At 45.3% G+C, this 23,167-nt stretch overlaps 1 protein-coding gene across 10 annotated transcripts in view; it reads right to left on the bottom strand.

Annotated features, from left to right (window-relative positions):
* HDLBP (high density lipoprotein binding protein) overlaps positions 1 to 23,167 on the bottom strand; it is a 68,819-nt gene that overhangs the window by 9,032 nt on the left and 36,620 nt on the right. For all 10 annotated transcript variants that reach the window (XM_084892568.1, XM_084892571.1, XM_084892567.1 and 7 more), the window contains 14 exons: positions 16,358 to 16,564; positions 16,031 to 16,246; positions 15,335 to 15,541; positions 15,101 to 15,208; positions 13,867 to 13,971; positions 13,458 to 13,536; positions 11,049 to 11,188; positions 7,774 to 7,878; positions 7,537 to 7,650; positions 6,638 to 6,724; positions 6,347 to 6,478; positions 3,232 to 3,450; positions 829 to 1,050; positions 518 to 736 (listed from right to left, as the gene is read on the bottom strand). In XM_084892568.1, the coding sequence (XP_084748694.1) occupies positions 518 to 736; positions 829 to 1,050; positions 3,232 to 3,450; positions 6,347 to 6,478; positions 6,638 to 6,724; positions 7,537 to 7,650; positions 7,774 to 7,878; positions 11,049 to 11,188; positions 13,458 to 13,536; positions 13,867 to 13,971; positions 15,101 to 15,208; positions 15,335 to 15,541; positions 16,031 to 16,246; positions 16,358 to 16,564 (2,160 nt within the window). The remainder of the gene's footprint in view (positions 1 to 517; positions 737 to 828; positions 1,051 to 3,231; positions 3,451 to 6,346; positions 6,479 to 6,637; positions 6,725 to 7,536; positions 7,651 to 7,773; positions 7,879 to 11,048; positions 11,189 to 13,457; positions 13,537 to 13,866; positions 13,972 to 15,100; positions 15,209 to 15,334; positions 15,542 to 16,030; positions 16,247 to 16,357; positions 16,565 to 23,167) is intronic.

Genomic DNA, 23,167 nt, shown 5'->3' with positions numbered 1-23,167 from the left:
AGATGGTTCATCCACACAAAATTACTCTGTTGCTTGCTCCCAACCAAAATTTGAATAACATCTGATTTCTCTCCATACAGGGAGCCCCTGCCCCGACCCTGCAGGCAGGTGGCCATGTTAGTTCTAGGTGATAGGGACCTGCAGATACTATGGCTGTGAGTCCAGTTCTAAGACCATGGCAGGGAAGTGCCAGGAAGAGGAGGGCCCAGTTCTCTAAGGCTGGTTTAGAAAACCCAGTATGTCATGTGACCTCTCCGTGGACTCCCTGACACTGTCAACCTCCTTTCCTCCCTTTGGAGCAGAGGAGGAGGGAAGGCAGCTGGTTCCTGTACACTTGGCACTTTCACAAAATGGACAACTAAGTTGCTTCTCACAGGCAGCCTGCAGCCTTTACCCACTGAAGGAAGGGCAAGAATGGGAGGGAGCCTGCAAACTGAGGGATATGTTGGGGGCAAGACCATTCCCCAGCATTGAGTGGCTGCCAGGCCTAGCACCCTACAAACTTCTGGATGCTTACCAGGTCTTCAATGATCTCCTGGATGCGCTTTCTGGCCGCCTCTACACATTCCTTGGCACCCTTGAGAGTCACTTTGTCACTCTGTGTGCCAGACCGTGGGAAACTAACCATCACCCCACCGTACTCTTCGGCAATTTCCCGCAAGACTTGGCCTCTTCGAATAACAAAATGACGATGGTGCTTGGGGTCCACCAGCATGTAGTCTTCTACCACATTATCCTGCAAATAAAGACCAGAGAAAGAAAGTAAAGGACCAACGGTGAAGGCCCCATTCCCGATGCTCAGGTGGCCCCAGGGAGACTGGGCCTTACCAGGTTCTGAATCAAGGCCTCCAGCTCCTTTTGGGCTTCCTTGACAGCATCCTCTTTTCCGATGATGGTGATCAGGTCCTGGTCCTTGTCCTCTGCCGTTGGGAATATGATGCGGGCTCCGGTAGTGTCACGTACCTTGCGGATCTTGCCACCCCCTTTGCCAATGAGGAACTTGTGGTACTCTGGCTTGGCTCGGATGTCAACAGTGAAACTCTTGGTTTGCTGCAGAAATCAACCCCATACACATTGGACCTGATGCCACCTGCCCGGCCCCAGGAGCAGATGAACAAGAAGCCTGATAGGACAAGAGTGTGGAGTGGAACTTACTTCACACTGTCCCAACATCCTCTCAATGAGGCTAATCAAACCTCACCCAAAGAAATGCATTGCCACACAGACCAACTGCCCTTGTACTTTGCTTAGCCTCAGTGGAAGATACCAAGACAGAGTATCAGACCCAGAGTTCCCTGCCTGTCACTTACCAGCCATTACCAAAATCTGCCAGGCCCACACGGTGTGGGGTGCACATGACAGAACTACAGCCCCTCCTCCCAACAAAGGTAGAGTGCTCTCCGCCCAGGTTTCCCTTTGCCAGTGCCCTGGACGAGCCTGCACACAGCCAGCAATGCCCAAACCTAAAGCTCAGAGACCCTAGCCAACCAGAACTCCATCTGACACCAAGAAACTAGATTCAGCCCTGGACAGTGTGATCGGTTGGAGTGTCATCCCATACACCAAAAGGTGGCGGGTCTGATCCCCAATCGAGGCCTATGCGGAGGCAAATGATTGATTTTTCTCTCTCACATCAATGCATCTCTTTCTCTCTCCCCCCTTCCTCTCTCTCTAAATTCAATAAAAACAATTTTTTTAAAAAAAGAAAGAAAGGAAGGAAGGAAGGAAAGAAGGAAGAAAGGAAGGAAGGAAGGGGAAGGAAGGAAGGAAGGAAGGAAGGAAGAGGAAGGAAAGAAGGAAGGAAGGAAGGAAGGAAGAAAGGAAGGAAGGAAAAGAAAGGCCCCACCACAGGAACCTTGCTGCAAAGCTAGCTACTCTGGCAGACTGATTCACCTGAAGGGACATGATCCTCTAGGCTGACTCTGGCCCACAAGCAGGAAGAAGAAACACAAGGAAGAGCAAAGCAGGACTGTTGGATACTAAGCAGCACACCCGTATTTTGCCACCTTCCAAGTGCTGACTCCACAGAATACCACAGAGAGCCTCTAACTTCAGACAAATACTTGCAAACAGCAGCAATGGAAAGCTAAAAGGTTAGGCAAGCCCAGTCCAGCAATACAGTAAAGGATGACGCAAAAAAAAAACAAAAAAAACAAACACAAGTGGGGCTTCCCCCAAAATACAAGATGGTTAAACATTAAAAAAAAAAAAAAATCAACTCCTGCTACTCAACACATTAGAGTCTAGTAACACAGCAAGATGAGACACACAGGTGTACATCACCAAAGTGCACTGACAATCACAGATTATGTGTTTTACATAAAACTCACAAGGATCGCCCTAGCCAGTTAGGCTAGTGGACAGAGCGTCAGCCTGCAGACTGAAGGGTCCCGGGTTTAATTCTAGTCAAGGGCACATGCCTTGGTTGCAGGTTCCCCAGCTGTTGTCAGGGTGTGTGCAGGAAGCAACCAATCAATATGTCTCTCTTACACTGATGTTTCTCTCTGTCTCTCCCTCTCCCTTCCACTCTTTCTAAAAAGTAATGGAAAAATATCCTCAGGTGAGGATTAACAAATATCTATCTATCTATCTATCTAAAAACCTAATATGCCACACATCCAGCCATTCGACCAGTCGTTATGACAACCACTGACCACCATGGGGTAGACTCTCCAACTGGTAGGTTAGCTTGCTGCTGAGGTCTGGCCTATCAGGACTGGGTGAGAAGGGCCAAACATGCACTGAGCCATCCTCTGGTCCCTCCCTGGCCCAGATCGTGCACCAGGCCTCTAGTAAAATCAAAATAAGACAAAAAAAATCTCATAGGAATCCACACAAAAAGCTACTGGAATAAGTGAGTCAAGACACAAAACAAGGCCAATACACAAAATCAAATATATATATTTCTACATGCCGCATTATGAATTACAAAAGTGCCATTTACAATAGCATTAAAAAACAAAATAGATGTAAATTGAGCAAGACATGAAAAAGACCTGCATGCTAAGAACTACAAAATGCCAATGAAAAGTCAAAGCCTTAAAAAACTGACAAGCTAAACTGAAAGATTCAGAAATACTGAGGTTTGTGTTGGTGGTATGGTGGTGAGCATAGCTGCCTTCAGAAATACTGAGGTTTCTCCACAAAGAAAGGGTTTTTAGAGTTTCTATCCTGAAGAGAGGACACTTCTAGCAAGTAGCACACAGCGACCCCTCCCAGGGTGGCACTCACCTTCTCCTCTGCCAGGTGCAGGAGTTGTTTCTTGGCCTTCTCAACATCCGAGGAAGGGCCCCTGATGACTACTGTGTCACTTCCAGAGCCTTCCACAGGGAAGTGAATGTGGACCCCGCCGCACTCCTCCATGATGGAGCGGATCAGGCGACCTTTCGTGCCAATGAGGGAGTTGTGCAGCTTGGCAGGGATGGAGACCTCCACCTCAGCTATGTTGGCCTGAAATCACAAACGGTACAAGGGAACCACATTTTTGTGAGGCAAGAAAGGCGAGAGTGAGAGTCAGCTATAGACGTTGTGGTGGGTATTCAACAGACCTGGTGCAAGAGCCCAAAGCATGGGCCCTTGTGCTCGCATGTGCACATGCGTGCGTGCGTGCGTGGAGAGAGAGAGAGAGAGAGAGAGAGAGAGAGAGAGAGAGAGAGAGAGAGAGGGAGAGAGAGAGAAGGGAAGGGAAGTTGTGATGTCAGATCATAAACAGCACTGCTCCTTCAGGCCCTCTGGACAAACAGTAAAGATAGGTTTGATGTGCTTACAGAGCAACCTTTCCCATTAAACTCTATGAGCAAGGACTCTGCCTCCTACCAAGATGAAACAACAGAGACTGCATTTATCTGCCACATGAAACAATGGTGTTCAAGATCCTAGAGACAAAAGCAAATGAGGTGATCCCTATGACTGCCCACTGGTTGAACCCTTGCATTGAGGACACAGAGTTGATAGTCCAGGAAGATCAAGTGCTAGGAGCTGATGGGTCAGAGCCCAAGAGAGAATGTGGAGAGAGACTCCCACACTGACACATGTAGGGAGACTGCCTGGGCCAGGGAAAGAACCAGCAGAAGGCTGAGACCGGTTTGGCTCAGTGGATAGAGCGTCGGCCTGCAAACTGAAAGATCCCAGGTTCGATTCCGGTCAAGAGCATGTATGTACCTTGGTTGCGGGCACATCCCCAGAATGGGGTGTGCAAGAGGCAGCTGGTCGATGATTCTCTCTCATCGATGTTTCTAACTCTCTATCCCTCTCTCTTCCTCTCTGTAAAAAATCAATAAAATATATTTTAAAAAAAAGAAAAAAAAAGAAGAAGAACCAGAAGAACGAGAGGACACGGGGACAGCAGCTTGGTCAGTAACCACAAATATGGGATTCTGGGCGCAGTACTCAAAAGGGTCTCACCTCAAGAGGGAACAACTGGGCCTATACCACCACCCTGATCCCACCTAACAAATCCAAAAAGTAGCCAACTGTTTCAAAGTAACTTAGCAAAGCATAAAGGTATTTACAGAAACCACAAAAGTATCCAGCATCCACTAAAGTAAACTTTGTAATGTCTGGCATAATAAGAAAAAAACTGGATATGCAAAGACACAGGTAAAAATCCTGCAACCAGGATAAAACAATTGAAAACAACCCAGGAATAACACAAAAGTTAGCAACAGTGGGTTAAGGACACTAAAACAGGTATTTTCACTACACAGCATACAGTCAATAAGCCAAACGAAATCACTAAACGTGTCAGGTATAAAATAAAAAAATTTTTAATTGAACTTCTACAAATGAAAATAGTATCTGAAATGAAAAATATACTAGATGGGGTCACAGTCAGATTAGACATTGCAGAAAACTAATGAACTGAAAGAAACTCATGAAGAAAAATTTAGCACCCGCCCTCCCCACTCAAAGAGAGCCAGATATCATGCTGCCTTATACTCAGTAATTAAACTCCCTGAAGGGGAGGACAGGAAAAACTATTAAATAATGACCCTTTTCCCAAATTTGATGAAAACTCTAACCTCAAATATCCAAGGAGTTCAATGAACTCCAAGCAAAGAAACATGAAGAAAACTACAAAGCTGGTGATACAATAAAAAAAATAGCCATAGGAAGAACTAGTCTGTGCAAACTAGTGAAGCCAAGGATAATGTTGTATGTCAATTACATTTCAAATAAAAAAAAAAGTACTGATATACATAACATGGATGAATCTCAAAATTATGCAAAGTGAAAGCAACTAGACTCAAGAATAGATACTATGACTCCCTTAGACAACACATGAAAATTCAAGCTCACCTACTTTAACAAAGCCGACTGGGGGTTTGACAGACACAGTGGGGGAGCATGGAGAGTGATGTTGAGCAGAGGTACTAACTGGTTTGGCTCAGTGGATAGAGCACTGACCTGCAGACTGAAGGGTTCCAGGCAATTCTGGTCAAGGACACATGCCTGGGTTACAGGCTCAGTCCCCAGTGGGGGAGCGTGCAGGAAGCAACCTATTAGTGATTCTTTCTCATCAATATTTGTCTCTCTCTCTCCCTTACTGAAATTAATAAAAATTTTTTTTTTAAAAAGAGGGGGCACAAGGCAGTTTTGGAGGTGATGGGTAAGTACATTATCTTGATTGTGGAGGGGATTCCATGGACGTATACATATGGCAAACGTATCCAACTGCTAACTTTATTTATTTAAATATATTTTATTGATTTTTTACAGAGAGGAAGAGAGAGGGATAGAGAGTTAGAAACATCGATGAGAGAGAATCATCAATCAGCTGCCTCCTGCACCCCCCCAGTGGGGATGTGCCCGGGGGTACATGCCCTTGACTGGAATTGAACCTGGGCCCTTTCAGTCCGCAGGCCGACACTCTATCCACTGAGCCAAACCAGTTTCGGCTCACTTTATTTTTAAAAAAATATACATTTTATTGACTTCTTACAGAGAGGAAGGGAGAGGGAGAGTCAGAAACATCGATGAGAGAGAAACATCATCAGCTGCCTCCTGCATGCCCCCCACTGGGGATGTGCCCACAACCAAGGTACATGCTCTTGACCGGAATCGAACCTGGGACCCTTCAGTCCGTAGGCTGATGCTCTATCCACTGAGCCAAATCGGCCAGGGCCCAACTGCTCATTTTAAATATGTTGTTTTTTTACATATTCATTTTTTTAAAATTGGGGAAAATATCGTAACACCTTCAGGACAAAAATTTTCCAGCACCCAAGTCAAATGCTACTACTGCTTAGGAGCATCAGTAAGCACTGCCAGAGATAGCTCTGGCCCTCCTGTCCCTTCCTGGTCCCAGGCCAGGCCAGAGCCAGTCCTACAGCCAGCTCCACATTACCAGGTCTTTCTGGATGGACAGGATGCGGCTCCGGGCAGCCTCACAGTTGGCCCGCTTGCCCGTGATGATGATGGTCTCAGAGTTGCTATTTTCTGCTGGAAGGTCGATCTTGGTATTGCTTTCTTCACGAATCTACGAGGAGAGACGCAGTGAGAAGCAACTACCATTGAGACACCCGGAGCCCAGAGCTAGAAGTAAGGCCCCTCCTTCAAAGTTAAAGCCAGAATGGCACAGGACCAGGTAGGGCAGGGTGAGAAGAGCCACGATTCTGGGGACAAGCCGACCAGTCACCTTTTTAATGTTTGCACCTCCTTTCCCAATGATGTTCTTGTGAAACTGCTTGAAGATCGGAACAGAGATTGAATAGCTATTTTCCACCTTAAAAGCAAGAGATGACTGTTAATGAACTTTGCCCTGTCTCTCTTACTTTCTGACCTTCAGAAGTCTGTCACAAGGATGGGTGAGATAACTATTCAACAACTAACTCACCTGGCCTGTCACAGTTGACAGGTGCGGGCCCCCTTTTATAAAAAGCCAACTGTCACAAGACCCTACAACCTGTCAAATGCGTGTTCCACAATCCAGAAGCAATCAAGTCTACCCAGGTGCCCTCAACTGGCCCTCTAGGGTAAAAGGGAATGGGTGCCACTACAGGAGAGCAGGCTGGGGATGGACAAAAAGAGGATTAAGCTCAGAACACCCAGCTCTGCTGGGCAGCAGGAAGAGCCCAGTGCTGAGAAGCCCACACAGCCCCTCTCCCAGGGGGGTCACAAGCTAAGTGCATGCCCACAGGTGACCGGAGAGAACACAGGGCATTTGCAGCCTTTCCATCAACCGCCTCTTCCCTTTCTAGATCTGAGGAAAGGAATAATCAATAAATGACACTACTTGAACAAATCTGTCTCCTCACTGGATGGGACAGTTTTCTAGGTGTCTGAAGACCCATGAAAAAAACAAGGTCACTTGGCATGGGACATAGAGGATCTCCCCACTTTAATTCCATGGAACACTCAAGTTGTGACCATTTCTGCCAGTCTAGTATCAGGTGTTGGAAGGTAGCATCATGACTTTGTCCCAGGTCCCTGAAATGGCAGAATCACCTAATGCCCAAGTGTGCTCCCCGAAGCAGGGTCCTGATGGCACATGTCTCCCACCCTCCCACACAATAAAGGATGGAAAGCATCTCCTACCAAATCAGCAACCATCTTCTGCATGTATTTTGTACACTTTTCCACCTCATTCTTGGGCCCTCTAAGTTGGACAATATCACTTTTTTGTGCTGGGTCTGGAAAGTTGATGATAACCTGGAATAAATCACCAAGAGACCAAGTTTGATTATTGGTGAGAACACTAAAAAACTGAATACTCTCAAGTGCCAATCAGACTGCTGCCTGAGGGTTAGCAAAATAAGGCTGTTGGGAAACTACCTCTGGAAATTTGTCCCGAATTTCACGAATCCGTTCACCCTTCTGCCCAATGATTGTGCGATGAAATCTCTGCTCAATGATTAGATCCTTGGTACGCTCATTTTCCTGAAAATATATGGACACGAAATAAATGTACTTATCATAAGCAAAGTGAACCACCTCCCTCGCAGTAGGAAGTATCTGGGAGCCCAGGGAGGTAGGGCCAGGCACACTGGCCAGTAGACAGCGCACACTAGATACCTGCCCTCTCCACCTGCCACACTGTTCTCCTGAACAAAGTGTAACGAAAGAACTGAGTGCAGACCCCTCCAACTAAAAGTACTGCCACAGGTGCCATATTTACCAGAGCCATTCACTCAGTGCTGTGTTTTAACAACTGAGGCCTGCCGAAACCGGTTTGGCTCAGTGGTAGAGCGTCGGTCTGCGGACTGAAGGGTCCCGGGTTTGATTCCGGTTAAGGGCATGTACATTGGTTGCAGGCACATCCCCAGTAGGGGGTGTGCAGGAGGCAGCTGGTCGATGTTTCTCTCTCATCGACGTTTCTAGCTCTCTATCTCTCTCCCTTCCTCTCTGTAAAAAAATCAATAAAATATATTTAAAAAAAAAACTGAGTCCTTACACTGCACTGCAGGGAGTGATCACTACTAATCACCAGGAGGCTGGGACGACTGCCTGTGTGCATTAAGAAAGAATCACTCCCCGAAACCGGTTTGGCTCAATGGATAGAGCATCGGCCTGCGGATTGAAAAGTCCTAGGTTCAATTCTGGTCAAAGGCATGTACTGTGGTTGCGGGCACATCCCCAGCAGGGGATGTGCAAGAGGCAGCTGATTGATGATTCTCTCTCATCAATGTTTCTAACTATCCCTCTCTCTTCCTCTCTGTAAAAAAATAAAAAAAATAAAAAATCACTCGCCCTAGCTGGTTTGGCTCAGTGGATAGAGCATTGGCCTATGGACTCAAAGGTCCTGAGTTTGATCCAGTCAAGGGCACATGCCCAGGTTGCGGGCTCAATCCCCAGTAGGGGGTGTTCTGGAGGCAGCCAATCAATGATTCTCTCATCATTGATGTTTCTATTTTTCACTCCCTCTCCCTTCCTCTGATATCAATAAAATATATATTTTTTATTTTTTAATAATCACTCAACATGGTCCTCACTGTCCTCCAGAGCAGCAGTTGCCAACCGGTTGGCAACCGCTGCTTCAGAGGGCCCATTATGTCAGGAGATTATATTTATAAACAGGGGTGAAAAGCAAGGAAAAACACTACCTATTTGGAAGATTCTGGAGGATCAGGGTGATAGAGAAACGATGTTCAGCACTCTAGTAACTAGACTCCAGAGCAAGGGACCATAGATGGTCAAGATGCAGAGCTGGCTGATGCAGGGGAGAACTGAGGACACTCCCAGGCTGAGAAGTGGAGCTCAGGGATAGCCAGAGAGTAGCAGAAGGCCATGCTAAGTCCTGGACTACAGCTGAGGTCACAAAGTCACTACATAAAACTGGTCTCCAATTTGGGCTCCTGGCATGGTAGTGAAAACATCTATAAGCATGTCAAACTCATAGCCCTCGGGCCACATGCAACCCACAAGAAATATTTTTGTGGCTCAGCCAATATAACGGTATGCAAGAAACGTTTTAATAAAAAATTTCATAATTTAATTTATATAATACCATGTTATAATCTATATATATATAAAAGCCTAAGCAACTGTTCGACCAATCACTATGACGCACACCACCAGGGATAGATGCTCTGACCGGAAGGGTAGCTTGCTGCTGGGGTCCAGCTGATAGGAACTGGGCAAGACAGGGCTGGACACGCCCAGGAGCCCTCCCACAGTCCCTTCCTCATCGGGATCCTGCACTGGTGGGGTCCCTTGGCCTGGTCTGTGCCCTCTTGCAATCTGGGACCCCTCAGGGGATGTCGGAGAGCCAATTTCGGCTGATCCCTGCATGCCAGGCTGAAGGACCCAATCAGTGCATGGATCTGTGCACTGGGCTTCTAGTTATTAACAAATTATATTTGCTAATGACTGATTACTATAATCGTGTTGCATTCATTTCCCTTACGCACCTTATGCTCAGGTGCACCATCTCTCTCAAACACTAGCAGCGAATGTTTTGGCAGCGAATGCCACATCATTAGTCTTGTACTGACTTGTTTGGTGTGCCCAACAGGAAATATTTTGCTTTTGGAGAACAAAAAAAAATAGGTTTATTTGCATTATGTTTATTAATTTGCAGTTATTCAGTGTCTGGTGAAGGTAATGTCCAAGAAAAATATTAATTTTTATTAAAACATCCTATTATTTTATGCTAACAATTATTTATTTTAGCCCTTTGTATTCAGCATGTCTCTATTAAAATAAACCTGCCGAAGCCGGTTTGGCTCAGTGGTAGAGTGTCGGTCCGCGGACTGAAAGGTCCCAGGTTCGATTCCGGTCAAGGGCATGTACATTGGTTGCGGGCACATCCCCGGTAGGGAGTGTGCAAGAGGCAGCTGGTCGATGTTTCTCTCTCATCGACGTTTCTAGCTCTCTCCCCCCCTTCCTCGCTGTAAAAAAAAAATCAATAAAAACATATTTAAAAAAATAAATAAAATAAACCTAAGTTTCTATGAAAATTAAAGCTTCTGGGATTTTTTTTGCAGCCCACAAAAATTTAAAATACTTGGTCCATGTTAGCCTTTGAGTTTGACATGCTTGATTTACAAGAATGACGGGGTGAAGGAAGCTGACCCTGGGACTTGCTCCTACCCTGATGAGGTAAGAAGTCCTACATTGCCTTGGGTTTTCCTGAGAGTATGTATATGTTCATGCTAAGCTCTGAGCACTCATATACTATTGGACTCATCTGGTGTCAAAGGCACTCCAGTGAGTCACGTGCAGCCCAGTGGAGACTGTCGTGTGGTTATGTGTATTTGACCCAGTTGGGTGCTGGTAGCAGGCCAAGGACAGCGTAATACTTTAATGTGGACATAGGGAACAAGGCCCCGTGTCCCTTTTTGTTTGCCGATAACATCGTACCAGTGACTCTCAATCTTACAGACACACACACAAGTCATCTGTCTGCCTTTTAAAATCCAGAGAAGTCCCTCACAATCCCTAGAGTTGGTTCTGAGGCGTCAGGGAAGCCAGGGTTTGACCAAGGCTGAGTTCTCCACTGCAGATCTCCAGAGCGCCCCTGGCATAGCAGTAGCCCAACGGGACACTTGGCGATTCCATTCTCTGGGACATGCCAACAATGCTCCTGCAGGACCCGCCACAGGGCTCACCATGCGGGAGGCAAGCTCCAGCAGCTCCCGCTTGGCCTGTTGCACACCCTGCGGGTCCCCCTCGATGCGAATCAGGTTGCTCTTCTCGCTGTCAGGAGGGATGCGTACAGACACCTTGTACTGATCTTTGATTCTGTTGACTTAAGAACAAAAAAGAAACATTTTGGACTCAGACTGTACTACAGTCCACCAATGATTAATGTGGGTAAAGCCCCAAATAACCTAACCAGTCACCCTAAAGCAGAAAGGACGATGAGCCTCCCCCACATTCCCCCACCCAGAACAAGACTGCCCTTATTTTAGCAGGAGCGGGGCACAATCTCCACGGGACTGACCACATGGAGCATTGACCTGACGATGCTGAACAACTGCTCAGAGCCAGAATGTGTCCAAGGCTCAGAATACAGCAGATCCTCACATAATGTCATTTTGTTCAACATGCTTTCGTTATGTTGATGAGAAAAAGAGTTGACACCCAGTGTACTGTGTGAAGTTTCCTCTGAGAACTCCAGGTTCCTTCCACATCACAAGGATGTGCACGTGAGGGAACTGCCCTGTCTGCACTGTCCCCGTCCTTGTGAGTGTGGGTAGCCCTCTAATGGAAGGGCACCTGTTCAGGGTGGGTCCCACCTTGTACCTGAGCTGCCAGGAGAGGTTCCAGCCCCACATGACCCTAAATTGGAATTAATGCATGAAGAGAGAATTATTTTGTTTCATTAATTTTTCTCAAATGTATGTAAAGCTCAGATATCATGTTTAATATTTAAGTGTTTTGAATTTCCCACTTAAAATTTGGTGTTTTTTTTGTGACCAGAAATGTCGTAGGAGTCCGGCTAATATGGCTCAGTGGTTGAATGTTGACCCATGAACCAAGAGGTCACGGTTTGATTCCTGGTCAGGGCACATGCTCTAATTTTGGGCTCAATCCCCAGTGGAGGTTGTGAAGAGGCAGCCGATTAATGATTCTCTCTCATTATTGATGTTTCTATCTCTTTCCCCTTCTCCCTTCCTTTCTGTTAATAAATGAAGTTACTCTCTCAAAATAAATAAAAAGTTAAAAATCAGAAGTCTTTACATTAACTGAAAACAAGAACACCCCCATCAACACCTCAGCCCATGGCAGCCACGCTTTGCCTAACACTCCATTGTCAGCTCAGGTGCAAACTGAGCTCTTCACTGTCTCTGCAAAACAGGTGGAGTTGAAAACCCTCCTCCAGCACCTTCTCTAGAACCTAGTGCCCACCGTTATTGATCTGGCTCCACACCCTGGAGAAGCCTTATCACCAGAAACAGGGTCAGCATTTGGTCCACTGTAATAAGGGAAGCCAAACTCCTTAAAGGGTCTCAGGGAGGGTTCTGAGTGCAGAGAAAGCCATGAGCCCATGTGCCAGGACATGGGCCAAAAGTGGCACTGTTCCAGGGTGGAACCATGCATGACAACAGACAAGCACACAGAAGCTTGTCGCAGGTTTTAGATTATGAAAGAAAACAAGGGTTAGGAATTGAACCAGAAGAAACAGAGCAGACACAATTCTTTGAATCACACTGAGTGGTTTCACAGTTCCTAGAGAGTAGAAACTAGAGGTTAATATTAGCAATGCATTTCCTTATGTTTTTAAGGAAACACTATAGTTAACTAAAATAAACAAAGAGAACAAAAGCAAGTTTATGGTGTGTGCAGGTGAGCAGTGACCAGAGCTGCTCTGAGTGCGTTCAATGTTGTCTATTGTTTAAAATGTTCCCAGAACACAAGACTGCCACCAAATAAAGGAGGTGACAAGTTCACATGTACTCTGGGGGGAGGGAAAAAATGGAGCGCAGAGGGCAACATCCAAAGAGGGCGCACTCACAGAGACATCGTGCTTATTGAGATGAGGTCCTTGCAACTTTGGTCCCAATGAAGGTGAAACACAGGGCTCTCTCCAGAACTAGTAAGCACTGTGATATGCATGATGGTCATGCAGTTAAATTAAGCAAAGGAGATTTTAAAACACATCCTGGGATTCAAGCAGAATTCAACCTAACACATTTCCAATGCTGTCCCACCTTGTGCTACCTACCTGACACAGGTAATCCAACACTGAACCTAGGCTTACATATTATTGTTTGTCCAACAGAATCCCTCCCTGAGTTGTCTGACTTGGGCATGAGTCTAGAAACGTCTGACTCCTTGGTGAGGTCCAGGTCAGGGATTAGAGGTGAGGAGGAGTGGTGGACTTCACCCAGCAGCTCTGGCTGAAACATGCAGGATGACACCCTGAGAAGTCCCTTTGTCATGGCCCTTGTGGGTGACTCAGGGAACTGACCTAGTTGATCACATTCATCTTTAGGCAAAACAACTGGGTGAAGGCACCCAAACAGCTGGTGGCATTTCTCCCAGCCTGCCCCCTTGGCATCCATTTCACTCACTGTTGGCTCCGCTCTTCCCGATGAGGTGTCTGTGAAACTTGTGGTCAATGCTGATCTCCACATAGTCCATGCGGAGAATCTGCAGGGACAAAGAACATACATGAGACATGCAGGCTGGGTGGCCAGAACCATAGGAGAGAGCCGAAAGCTTCTGCTTTTTTTGACCACTTGGCCATCAGAACTACCGCAAGCTCATCCCTTTGGCCCCCTTGAAAGACCCTTCCTCAAAATAAGATCTTCTCTCTTCACACCACTGGCCAGTTTCTAACTCTCAGAATGCACCACTCTCCGACTGGGCTACCCTCGTGTCTCTTTGCCTACCCATCCATGAAGCCTGACTGCCACACAACACAATGACAGTTCCATCCCCAGTTCAAAGCCCTTGGAAACACTATCAGGGGCATCTTACCAAGTCTTTCACCATGGCTTCGATCTGTTCCTGGGCCACATTTACATCCTCCGTGGGGCCTTCCAGGGTTATCTTGTCCTCGCCTTCTGTAAACTCGATGTGAACCTACCACACCAAAACAAGGGACAGTGAGCACAGGATGGCACAGCGGCAGCGACCGATTCTAAACTGCCTCACGAGAATGCATGTCCACGAATACCATGAAAAAGTGCAAAGGGGCCTGAGGGACAACCATTATTTTGCTACTTAATGTGGTCTAATCATCTTTCCTTTACCAAAAATAGGAACTGTGAATTCCTTTACACTGTGCTTGCCACCAATACCTTAAAGCCTGAAATACCTTAGCATGCCTTCCTATATCACTCTCACTGTAGAACCCCTACTCCCATCTGATTGCATATAGAATGAGATAGCTAACAGGGACAGAATTTTAACCATGGAATAGCTTCTGAGGGTGGTCACCAGAAAAGGTCACTGCACTCCTGTTTATAACACACCAGATAAGGCCCCAAGAAGAGACTGGCCTCACAAAGTCATCACATGAGTGTGAACAGAACTTTCATCTTAGAAATAAAGTGGCTACAGGAATCCAACACAATAGTGACCTTTGGTGTTTCCTAGGGAAAACTGAGGCCTCCAGGACAGAGGTACAGAGGACAAGTCTGAGCTCCACACTTGACACAGTTTGAAGACAAACTGTGCTCTTCAGAATTTGTAGACATAACTACAATATTAGGAAGTTATTATGCCATAGTAACTAAGTGAGGTATTTCTTTTTAAAAAAAAAATGTATTTTATTGATTTTTTACAGAGAGGAAGGGAGAGGGATAGAGAGTTAGAAACATCGATGAGAGAGTAACATTGATCAGTTGCCTCCTTCACACTCGGTACTGGTTATGTGCCTGCAACCAAGGTACATGTTCTTGACCAGAATCGAACCTGAGACCCTTGAGTCTGCAGGCCGACACTATATCTACTGAGGCAAACCGGTTAGGGCAAAGTGAGGTATTTCTTAAGATATTCATTAAACCTAGCATCCTCTCTGGTTAAAAAGACCAAAAGACATTTAAAAAAAGAGATATTAAAAAAAATTATTATAATTTTTTTTTAAATGTGACACAGTCCTCAAAGGCACCCAAGAAGATAAACAGCAACACCGAAACAAAAGTTAGTCAGCAACAGGACAACAGAATGCAAGGCCAATCCAGTGCAACAGGTCAACATGTTCCCTCACCTTTGGCATCTGCTGAGTGATCTTGGCCAGGTTCTGCCCCTTCTTGCCAATGATGAAACGGTGAAGCCAGGAAGGAGCAGAGACGGAGGAGACTGTAAAACTGTTGGCCTAGGAAAACAAGCAAACAAACCAATGTCCAGGCTACGTAAGCACCAGGTTCCTCAGTTGACTTCGGGATAGATGAGCACCCTGACCCAACACAGCCTGGCCCTAGATCCACTGGGAGGCAGTTACCTTGGCATAGACTTCAGTCAGTGCCTGCCCTAGCTTTTCAGGCTCCCCTCGAAGTATCACAGTCTCAGAGATACTGTCGGAGGGCGGAATCTCCACAGAAACTCCAGTTCTTTCCAGAATCTCCTGCAAGGAATTGCCCTTGGGCCCGATGACATACTTGTGCTGGGATTTCTTCACTTCCACTGCAATGGTTGTAGTCTTCTTTTTCTAAGTAAGAGTACCATAAAGACGTCAGAGGGAGAGGCAGGTGAAGACAGAGTATTATCACCAAAAAGGCAGGGATCAGGATACGGGGTCTAAATTATAGCTGCTTCCCCAGGAAGGGGAAACAATGACTAGCCAATCCCAGAAACCCTACTCATCAAGGGTTGGGTTTTCTCCTCAGAAGAATCACCTGGTAATTTGTCAAGCCCAAACTGATTACTTCAATTTGGAAAAGCAGTGATCAGTTTAGAAGCGCAGTGATACCAAATCAAATCTTCTCCCCAAATTAAGGAACAAGTTTCAGACCTCAAAGTCACCAAATGGAGCTAACAGCTTACTCAAGATGTGGCCACTTGTGAGCAGTGTGTCTAGCCCAGGGTGGGAGAGTGAGGGAGGCGAAGTGAGGTTGGCAGATAGCAGGGAAAGCCTTCAGCATGAGCTCAGTCCACTCTCCATTCCTGCCCATGGGAACTTCCCTCCTCCCACTGCTACCTTTTCTTCATAAATCTTCTTAATCCGAGCCACAGCCTGAGCCAGCTGCTCCTTCTCCCCAGTGAAGACGATTTCTGTCCGGTTGACGCTGGGTGGGGGGATGTTGATGCGCGTCCCTGTCTCTTGCATGATCTCACTGACGAGCCGATTATAAGGCCCAGCGATGAAGGGGTGGAATGCCTTCTCCACTTCTAGCCTCTCTACAGCACGTTTATCCTGGAAATGAAAAGGACACAGGTGAGCACAAGTCTGGGCACAATCTGAAGACAGACAGGGCCTGTGAGGTCGAGGCTGCCACATGAACACCAGGTTCACAGTTGGCCTCACCTGCTCAGCAGAGATGAGCAGGACTTCATGGCGAGCTTTCTCGATGCCCTCTTTGGTGCCGGTGATTCTGATCTGGTTACTTGCGTCATCTGGGCGTGGGATCTGAATTTTGGTTGCAGTTTTTAGCTCTAAGTCTTGTAGTTTCTCTCCATTTTTACCAATAACAAAGCGATGATGTTCTTTGGGAATGGCAACCGTTGCTGAGGCCTACAATAGGTAGAGAAACAAAGGGGGGGGGGGGGGAGTGAGTACTTGTAGGTTATGAAAAAGCATGTTTTTTCCATAATATTCTCTCTTGTTAGAATGCAATTCTCATCTGATTTTGCCTCGCCAACCCCCATCACCCTTTAGAATAGTCTCAGGTTAAATATCACCTTCTTGGGGCTGCTTTTTCAGAACCCCTGACTAGTATAAGTTCAAGTGGTATGGCCCTGGGTCACACTTTCAGCTATCACAATTATTTAGAGACTAGAGGCCAGGTGCACTAAAATTCGTGAACTCAGGGATGGTCCTTCAGCCCGACCTGCGTCCTCTCACAGTTCAGGACCCCTTGGGGGATGTCCACCTGCCGGCTTAGGCCTGGGAGATCGGGCCTAAGCTGGCAGTTAAGACATCTCTCTGGCAGCCTGGGAGCTCTCCTAAGCCATTAGTCAGACATCCTTAGAGCTGCTGTGGAGGCGGGAGAGACTCCTGCCACCACCACTGTATTGGCCAGCCATGAGCCGGCTTCTGGCTAAGTGGTGCTTCCCCTGTGGAAGCGCACTGACCACCAGGGGGCAGCTCCTGCGTTGAGTGTCTGCCCCCTGATGGTCATTTCAGTCTGCCATTAGGGTTAATTTGCATATTACCCTTACTATATAGGATAATTCTTTGTTCAACATCTTCTTGGCCCAGCTACAAGTCACCACTAAGACAGGGATATTCAAGTATATCTTGTTTTCCACCTTGGTGACTCTCCTAATATCATCCTGGGCGACTGTAGGAGGCAGGAACACACTGACAGACCAGATTCATTTCTGTTTCTGGAGTACTGGGCTACCTTTTTCAGACATAAGCCTTATGTCTATTAATAAACTTTTCTCCTATCTCTTTTACAAGCAATTAAAACAGACAACTCCTCTGAGTAAAGAAAATGGAAACAATCCAAACCCTTCATTTCTTAAGTCAAACTGTCAGAAATCAATCAACTTCCTGAGGTCACAGAGAAATCTGGGAGGAAAATGGTAGTTTCTAGTCTTTCTAACTCTGCACAGAGAACAGACAGCAACTTAAAAAGCAAACCATTAAGGTTCCCACCACTGTCCCAGCAAAAAAGTCACAGATCAGCCAGCTTCCCTTCTCCAAGGGGCAGTTTTACACAGAATATTCAACATTTACAACGGAAACCATTAAATTGTATTACAGAGGCAACAGAAAAGGTCCTCACTTCACAACTAGCATAGAAACTAAGACCACTGGCTTCTACATTGTGATCAAATGAGGTTTAATCAAAAAATGATTCAATATTAGGAAATCCATTTATATAATTCAACACATTGTTAGATCTGTGAAGAAAAATAATCAAATGATCATGTCCAAAAAAAATTTAAATACATCCATGATAAAAATTTATAAGAAAATATAAATTAATGGATATTCAGTTGACCACCTTGAACACAGGTGTCAGCTGCCCAGGTCCACTTATATGTGGGTTTTTACTCAATTTTTTAACATGACAAAATACATACACCTCAGCCCCAAAGTTCTACTTAATGGGAAAGTGCTTGTTTAGGCCATGCACTTCCCGCACCACGACTTTACCTCCACTGGAGCAGGTCCCCACAAGAGGGGCACAGGCTGGACAGGAAGAGTACCTGCACACACAGCCTCAAACCCTGGGAAACTGCTGCTTTATTATATTTTTCTTACTCTCTATAACAGGAAGGCAAAATTAGAATAAAGAAGTCAACAGCCTTTGTTTTTTATAACAACTCACTTTTATTTTTTAATTGAGTTTAGAGAGAGGAAGGGTAAACGAGGAAGAGAGAGAGGGACATCAATCAATTACCTCCCACATGGACCTGTACTGGGGATCGAACCCCCAATCCCCAACCCACATATGTGCCCTGAGCAGGAACTGAACCTGCCACCTTTTGGTGTATGGGAGGACACTCCAACCAACCAGGGCCAGAAACCAACAAACTTATCTTAGCTAAAAGAACCGGGTTAGAAGACATATGAAAAGACCATCCTTTCCAATAGGAAAAAAAAAAAAAGAAGAAAAAGAAAAAAGACAATAAAGTAGTTGGACTCTAAGCCAGCAAAAGAGGTGGAATGTGGGCATTAGCAATCAGAAAACATCCCTTAGAAGGTCTAATGCAATTGTGAGCAAAAGGCTGATTATAAAGTTTGCATCTAAACAAAAAAGAATACAACAGACAGGAAAACCCCCAAAAAGAACAGTACAGGAGGGATGGGAAACATTGTACTGTATACACATGAAAGTATAAAACCATCAATATTAAATCAGGAGAACACTAGCACAGAGATCCCAAAAGCTCAGAAGTGAAAACTAAGGAACATACCCAAGTTAATATGAACATTTAGAACAAACAGCCACTCAAAACCAGTGGGGGGAATTCCTTTTTAAATGGTACTGACTTTTTAAGAAATATATTGATGATGAGAGAGCCATATGGGAAAGTGTGAAACTCAATGTGTATTTCATACCATTCATAACAAATTCCACATAGAAAAGGAACTGGAATATAAAAACACTCTTAAAAGCACCAGAGGAAGACAATAAACATTCTTACAATACCTGTGTAAAAAAAAATTTTCCTAACAATGACTCAAAATAACAAACTGTTCAATGAAATACACTATAATTAATAAACTTTCACAATGCAGAATACAAGATCAAACACAATTGGCAAACTGGGAAATATTATTTGTAACATATGACTGAGAAGGGTTTTTAGGAGCCCTAATACACTGAGCAAGACGTATAACTTTAACTTGATAGAAAAGGGCAAAAGAACAGACAGTGCACAGAGAAAAGCAAAAGGCCTTTGGATGTGGAAAAATGCTTAATCTTGATCAGGAGAACAATGCAAATAAGTTTATTCAGCCCTAACCAGTTTTGCTCAGTGGTTAGAGTATAGGCCTGAGGACTGAAGAGTCCTGGTTTGATTTTGGTCAAGGACACGAACCTCTGTTAAAGGCTCAATCCCTGGCCCCAGTGGGGACATATACAGGAGGGAACCAATTGATATGTCTCTTACATCGGTGTTTCTATCTCTACTCTTCCCTTTATCTCTCTAAAAATCAATGGAAAAATATCCTTGGGTGAAGACTGACAACAAAAAAGTTTACTCAACTGCCTTTCAGTCTGAAACATTCAAATACTGGCTGGGCCTGGCTTCGCCATGGAAAAGGAATGGAGTACAAGGGTACAGCCTGGAGGAAGGGGACCTGGCCATTATGGCAAAATCACACCTGCCATTACTGCCATCACTTTCTTGGAAACCAACCTTGAAATATACTAGGTAAACTAGGAAATGGCATGTACACAAGGCTTTCATGTGACATGACTCATAACAGAAATTGGGAAGCTTCTCAAATGCCCATCAACGGGAATGCCTGAATAATTCTCTGGGCACCACATCCGTTGGTTGTATGAAGCAGCTATGTGCTAATATGCAGACACCTCCAAAAAATATGCAGGAAAAACAGGATACAGAACAGAGTCTATGGCCATCTACCTTTTGCTCCTATTCTCCAACCCAAATAGAAAGGATACACCAAAGACTGACAATGTCACCCAAGCCTGGTGGTTGTGGCTCATTGGTTGAGCATTGACCTATGAACCAGGAGGTCACTGGTTCAATTCCCGGTTTGGGCACATGTCTGTCATGTCAACATGGGTTGTGGGCTTGATCCCCAGTAGGGGGTATGCGATTCTCTCTCAACATTGATGTTTCTCTCTCTCCCTCTCTTCTCTAAAATAAAAATAAAAGCCACCTAACAGGGAGGATAGGAAAAGGGTGAAGAGTCTGGCTCTGCATGTACCTACTTGATCACACAGCTTTGACTGTGTAATCATCAAATGTTTAAGTCACTTTTTAAAAAATGGTTTTTATTGATTTTAGAGGGACGGAGGGAGAGGGAGAAGCAGAAGAGAGGGAGAGAGGGGCGGGGGTGGGAGGGAAAGAGAGAAAGAGAGGAGGAGACATGGATGTGTTGCCTCCTACACACACCCTGACTGGGCATTGAACCCATAACCTGGGTATATGCCCTGACCTGGTGACTTTTCATGCATGAGATGAAGCTCAACCAACTGAGCCACACTGGCAGGGCTAAGTAACATGGAAAATAAATCAAAGCAAATGAACCCAACTACTTAATCAGAATGATAGCCTAACCTAAACAGAGAGAAAAATGACTTCAAGTGATTGCAAAATATACAACCCTTCACCTTAATTAGAAGAAACAGTAACTCAAGAAACTTCCCACTACAAACGTCAATTCTTGGACAGCCAAAACCGGTTTGGCTCAGTGGATAGAACGTCGGTCTGCGGACTAAAAGGTCCCAGGTTCGATTCTGGTCAAGGGCATGTACATTGGTTGCGGGCACATCCCCGAGTAGGGGGTGTGCAGGAGGCTGCTGGTCGATGATTCTCTCTCATCGATGTTTCTAGCTATCTATCCCTCTCCATTCCTCTCTGTGAAAAATTAATAATAATAATAATAATAATAATAATAATAAAATAATAATATATATATTTAAAAAAGACTAGTACTTAAAAAAAAAAAAAGAATTCTTGGACAAACAGGGTCTGTGGAAAGACACGGTTAAGGTCAGTCCACATGTCTGTTAGAAATCAGGAAATGAACGAAGGAGGGTGGTCCTGCCAGAAAACTGCAAGAAGCCAACGGGGAGGAGTCCAACCACTGGCTGAAGATGAGGCAACTTCAGCCTAAAGAACAACTAATAAACACATCAAAAGTCCTGCCCTGGTCTGTGAGACTCAGTTGAGTGTATCCTTCTGATCCAAAAAAGTTGCAGGTTTGATTCTAGGTAAGGGCACATGCGTGGGTTGTGGGCTCAAACCCCAGTAGTGGGCGTGCAGGTGGGAGCCTATTGATGTTTCCCTTTCACGTTGATGTTTCTTTCTCTTTCCCTCCTCCTACTCTAAAATCAATAAAAAAAAAAAAGTTCTTTAAAAAATCCCAATGACACTTAAAAAGAATGATCACCAGTGAAGATGTGAGAGGGCCAATTCAGTCTAAAAATTAAGGTGAAGGAAAAGGATCTGCCCTTCCCACTCCAATGACAAGAAGAAAAGCTCTTCACAGAGTGCCTGCAGATGTGGGATGGGGGTGGATGGGGACGGGATGAGAAAACTATCTTCCTGATGGAGCCAGGCAGCCCAGCAATGCATGAGGCAAGGACAGCACAGATGGATCAGGAACTTCATAATGGATCAGTTCAGCTGAAGACACCTCAGTCTACGGATCAATCTTGGAATCAACACCAAGTACACAGCACCACCCACAAGTTTTCTTGCCAAAGAAACAAGTTGAATGCGAAAGTAACCATGCCTCAAGACCTAACCACTAGTGTACAGAAAATAATGATGGATAGAACAAACCAGACACCTGCTTGTCCCCCCGCTCCAAACCCAAGGGCATTAAGAAAAGGAGAGAGATGCACTGCTGAAGAATGAAAGGACTCAGGGCCTGACAAGCACACAGCGGGCCGTGAGTGGACAGTTACTTGAACACAATGAGGGAAGTCCATATATGCAGACTGGGTGGAATATGGGTATATCAAGAAATTACCATTAATAAGTGAGTTAAAAGCAAAGTGGTTATATATATAGAAACAAAAAACACAAAAGATTGAGGGGCACCACATTATATCATTTAATTGGGGGGGGGGGGGGCGGCGGCGCGGCAGGAGGTAATGAAATGGGCCAGGGACAAATGCTTTTCAGTGTTCCCTCTCCCACCCAATATTCAATTAGTAAAAATATTCAAATATTCACCAACTAGTAGATAACAGCTTAAGTCCGAGAGGATACTCTACCAACCACAACAGGAAGCAATTTACACACAACATTTCCTACTTCCCACATTTAATGATTTAACGCCCTGAATCTAATGGGCTTAGGGACTGTCCCAAGGCTCCATGTGGTCAAGTCAATGCTCCTCCTCCTGCTAAGCTAAGCCCCTGGCCTCTGCCCCATGGCCACTCTTGCATCAGACTCTAATCTTCTCACCACGTGTTCTAGAATGGGCTCCCCTGTGAGCTCATGGCTCAGCAGCAGGTGGGAAGGCCTCCAGTTCTAAATAAACCTACAAAGGCTCTACCTGTCAAGAGACGGACAATTCTCCACACAGTCTTGGTCTTTCAGTGACTCCCCTGGGGGAGAAATGCACCACAGGTTACTTATTTATTACACTGGTTTCCAAATAAGTCCTCATTCTGGTATTAGACTGCTCACAACTATGAAACTGGTTTAAAACAAACAAACTTCGAACTTCTAATCTCTAGTCTGGGCCTGAAAATGTGTGCTTACAACAATGCACTTATTGATCCTGTGCCTTTTTAGAATTGGATCTGCCCATCTATACCATGGCCCTGCCACACCATCAGCTTTTTGTAAATGTCTCAAACTCTGGGAAAGCCTTGAACTTTCAGTTCATTTACCCCACTTTCTATTACTGAATTAGTGGTGTTTCACTAAAAATGCCAGGAGGCTCCAAATGTTGCTGTCCCACCTCTGAACTATGAACCTGCTCCACTGGTGGGAGAGCCTAAAGAAG

This window comes from Pipistrellus hanaki, assembly GCF_964339955.1.
Source record: "Pipistrellus hanaki genome assembly, chromosome: 8".
Classification (NCBI taxonomy): Eukaryota; Metazoa; Chordata; class Mammalia; order Chiroptera; family Vespertilionidae; genus Pipistrellus; species Pipistrellus hanaki.
The sequence above is the reverse complement of the archived record's forward strand: the minus strand, read 5'-3'. Positions and strand labels throughout refer to the sequence as shown.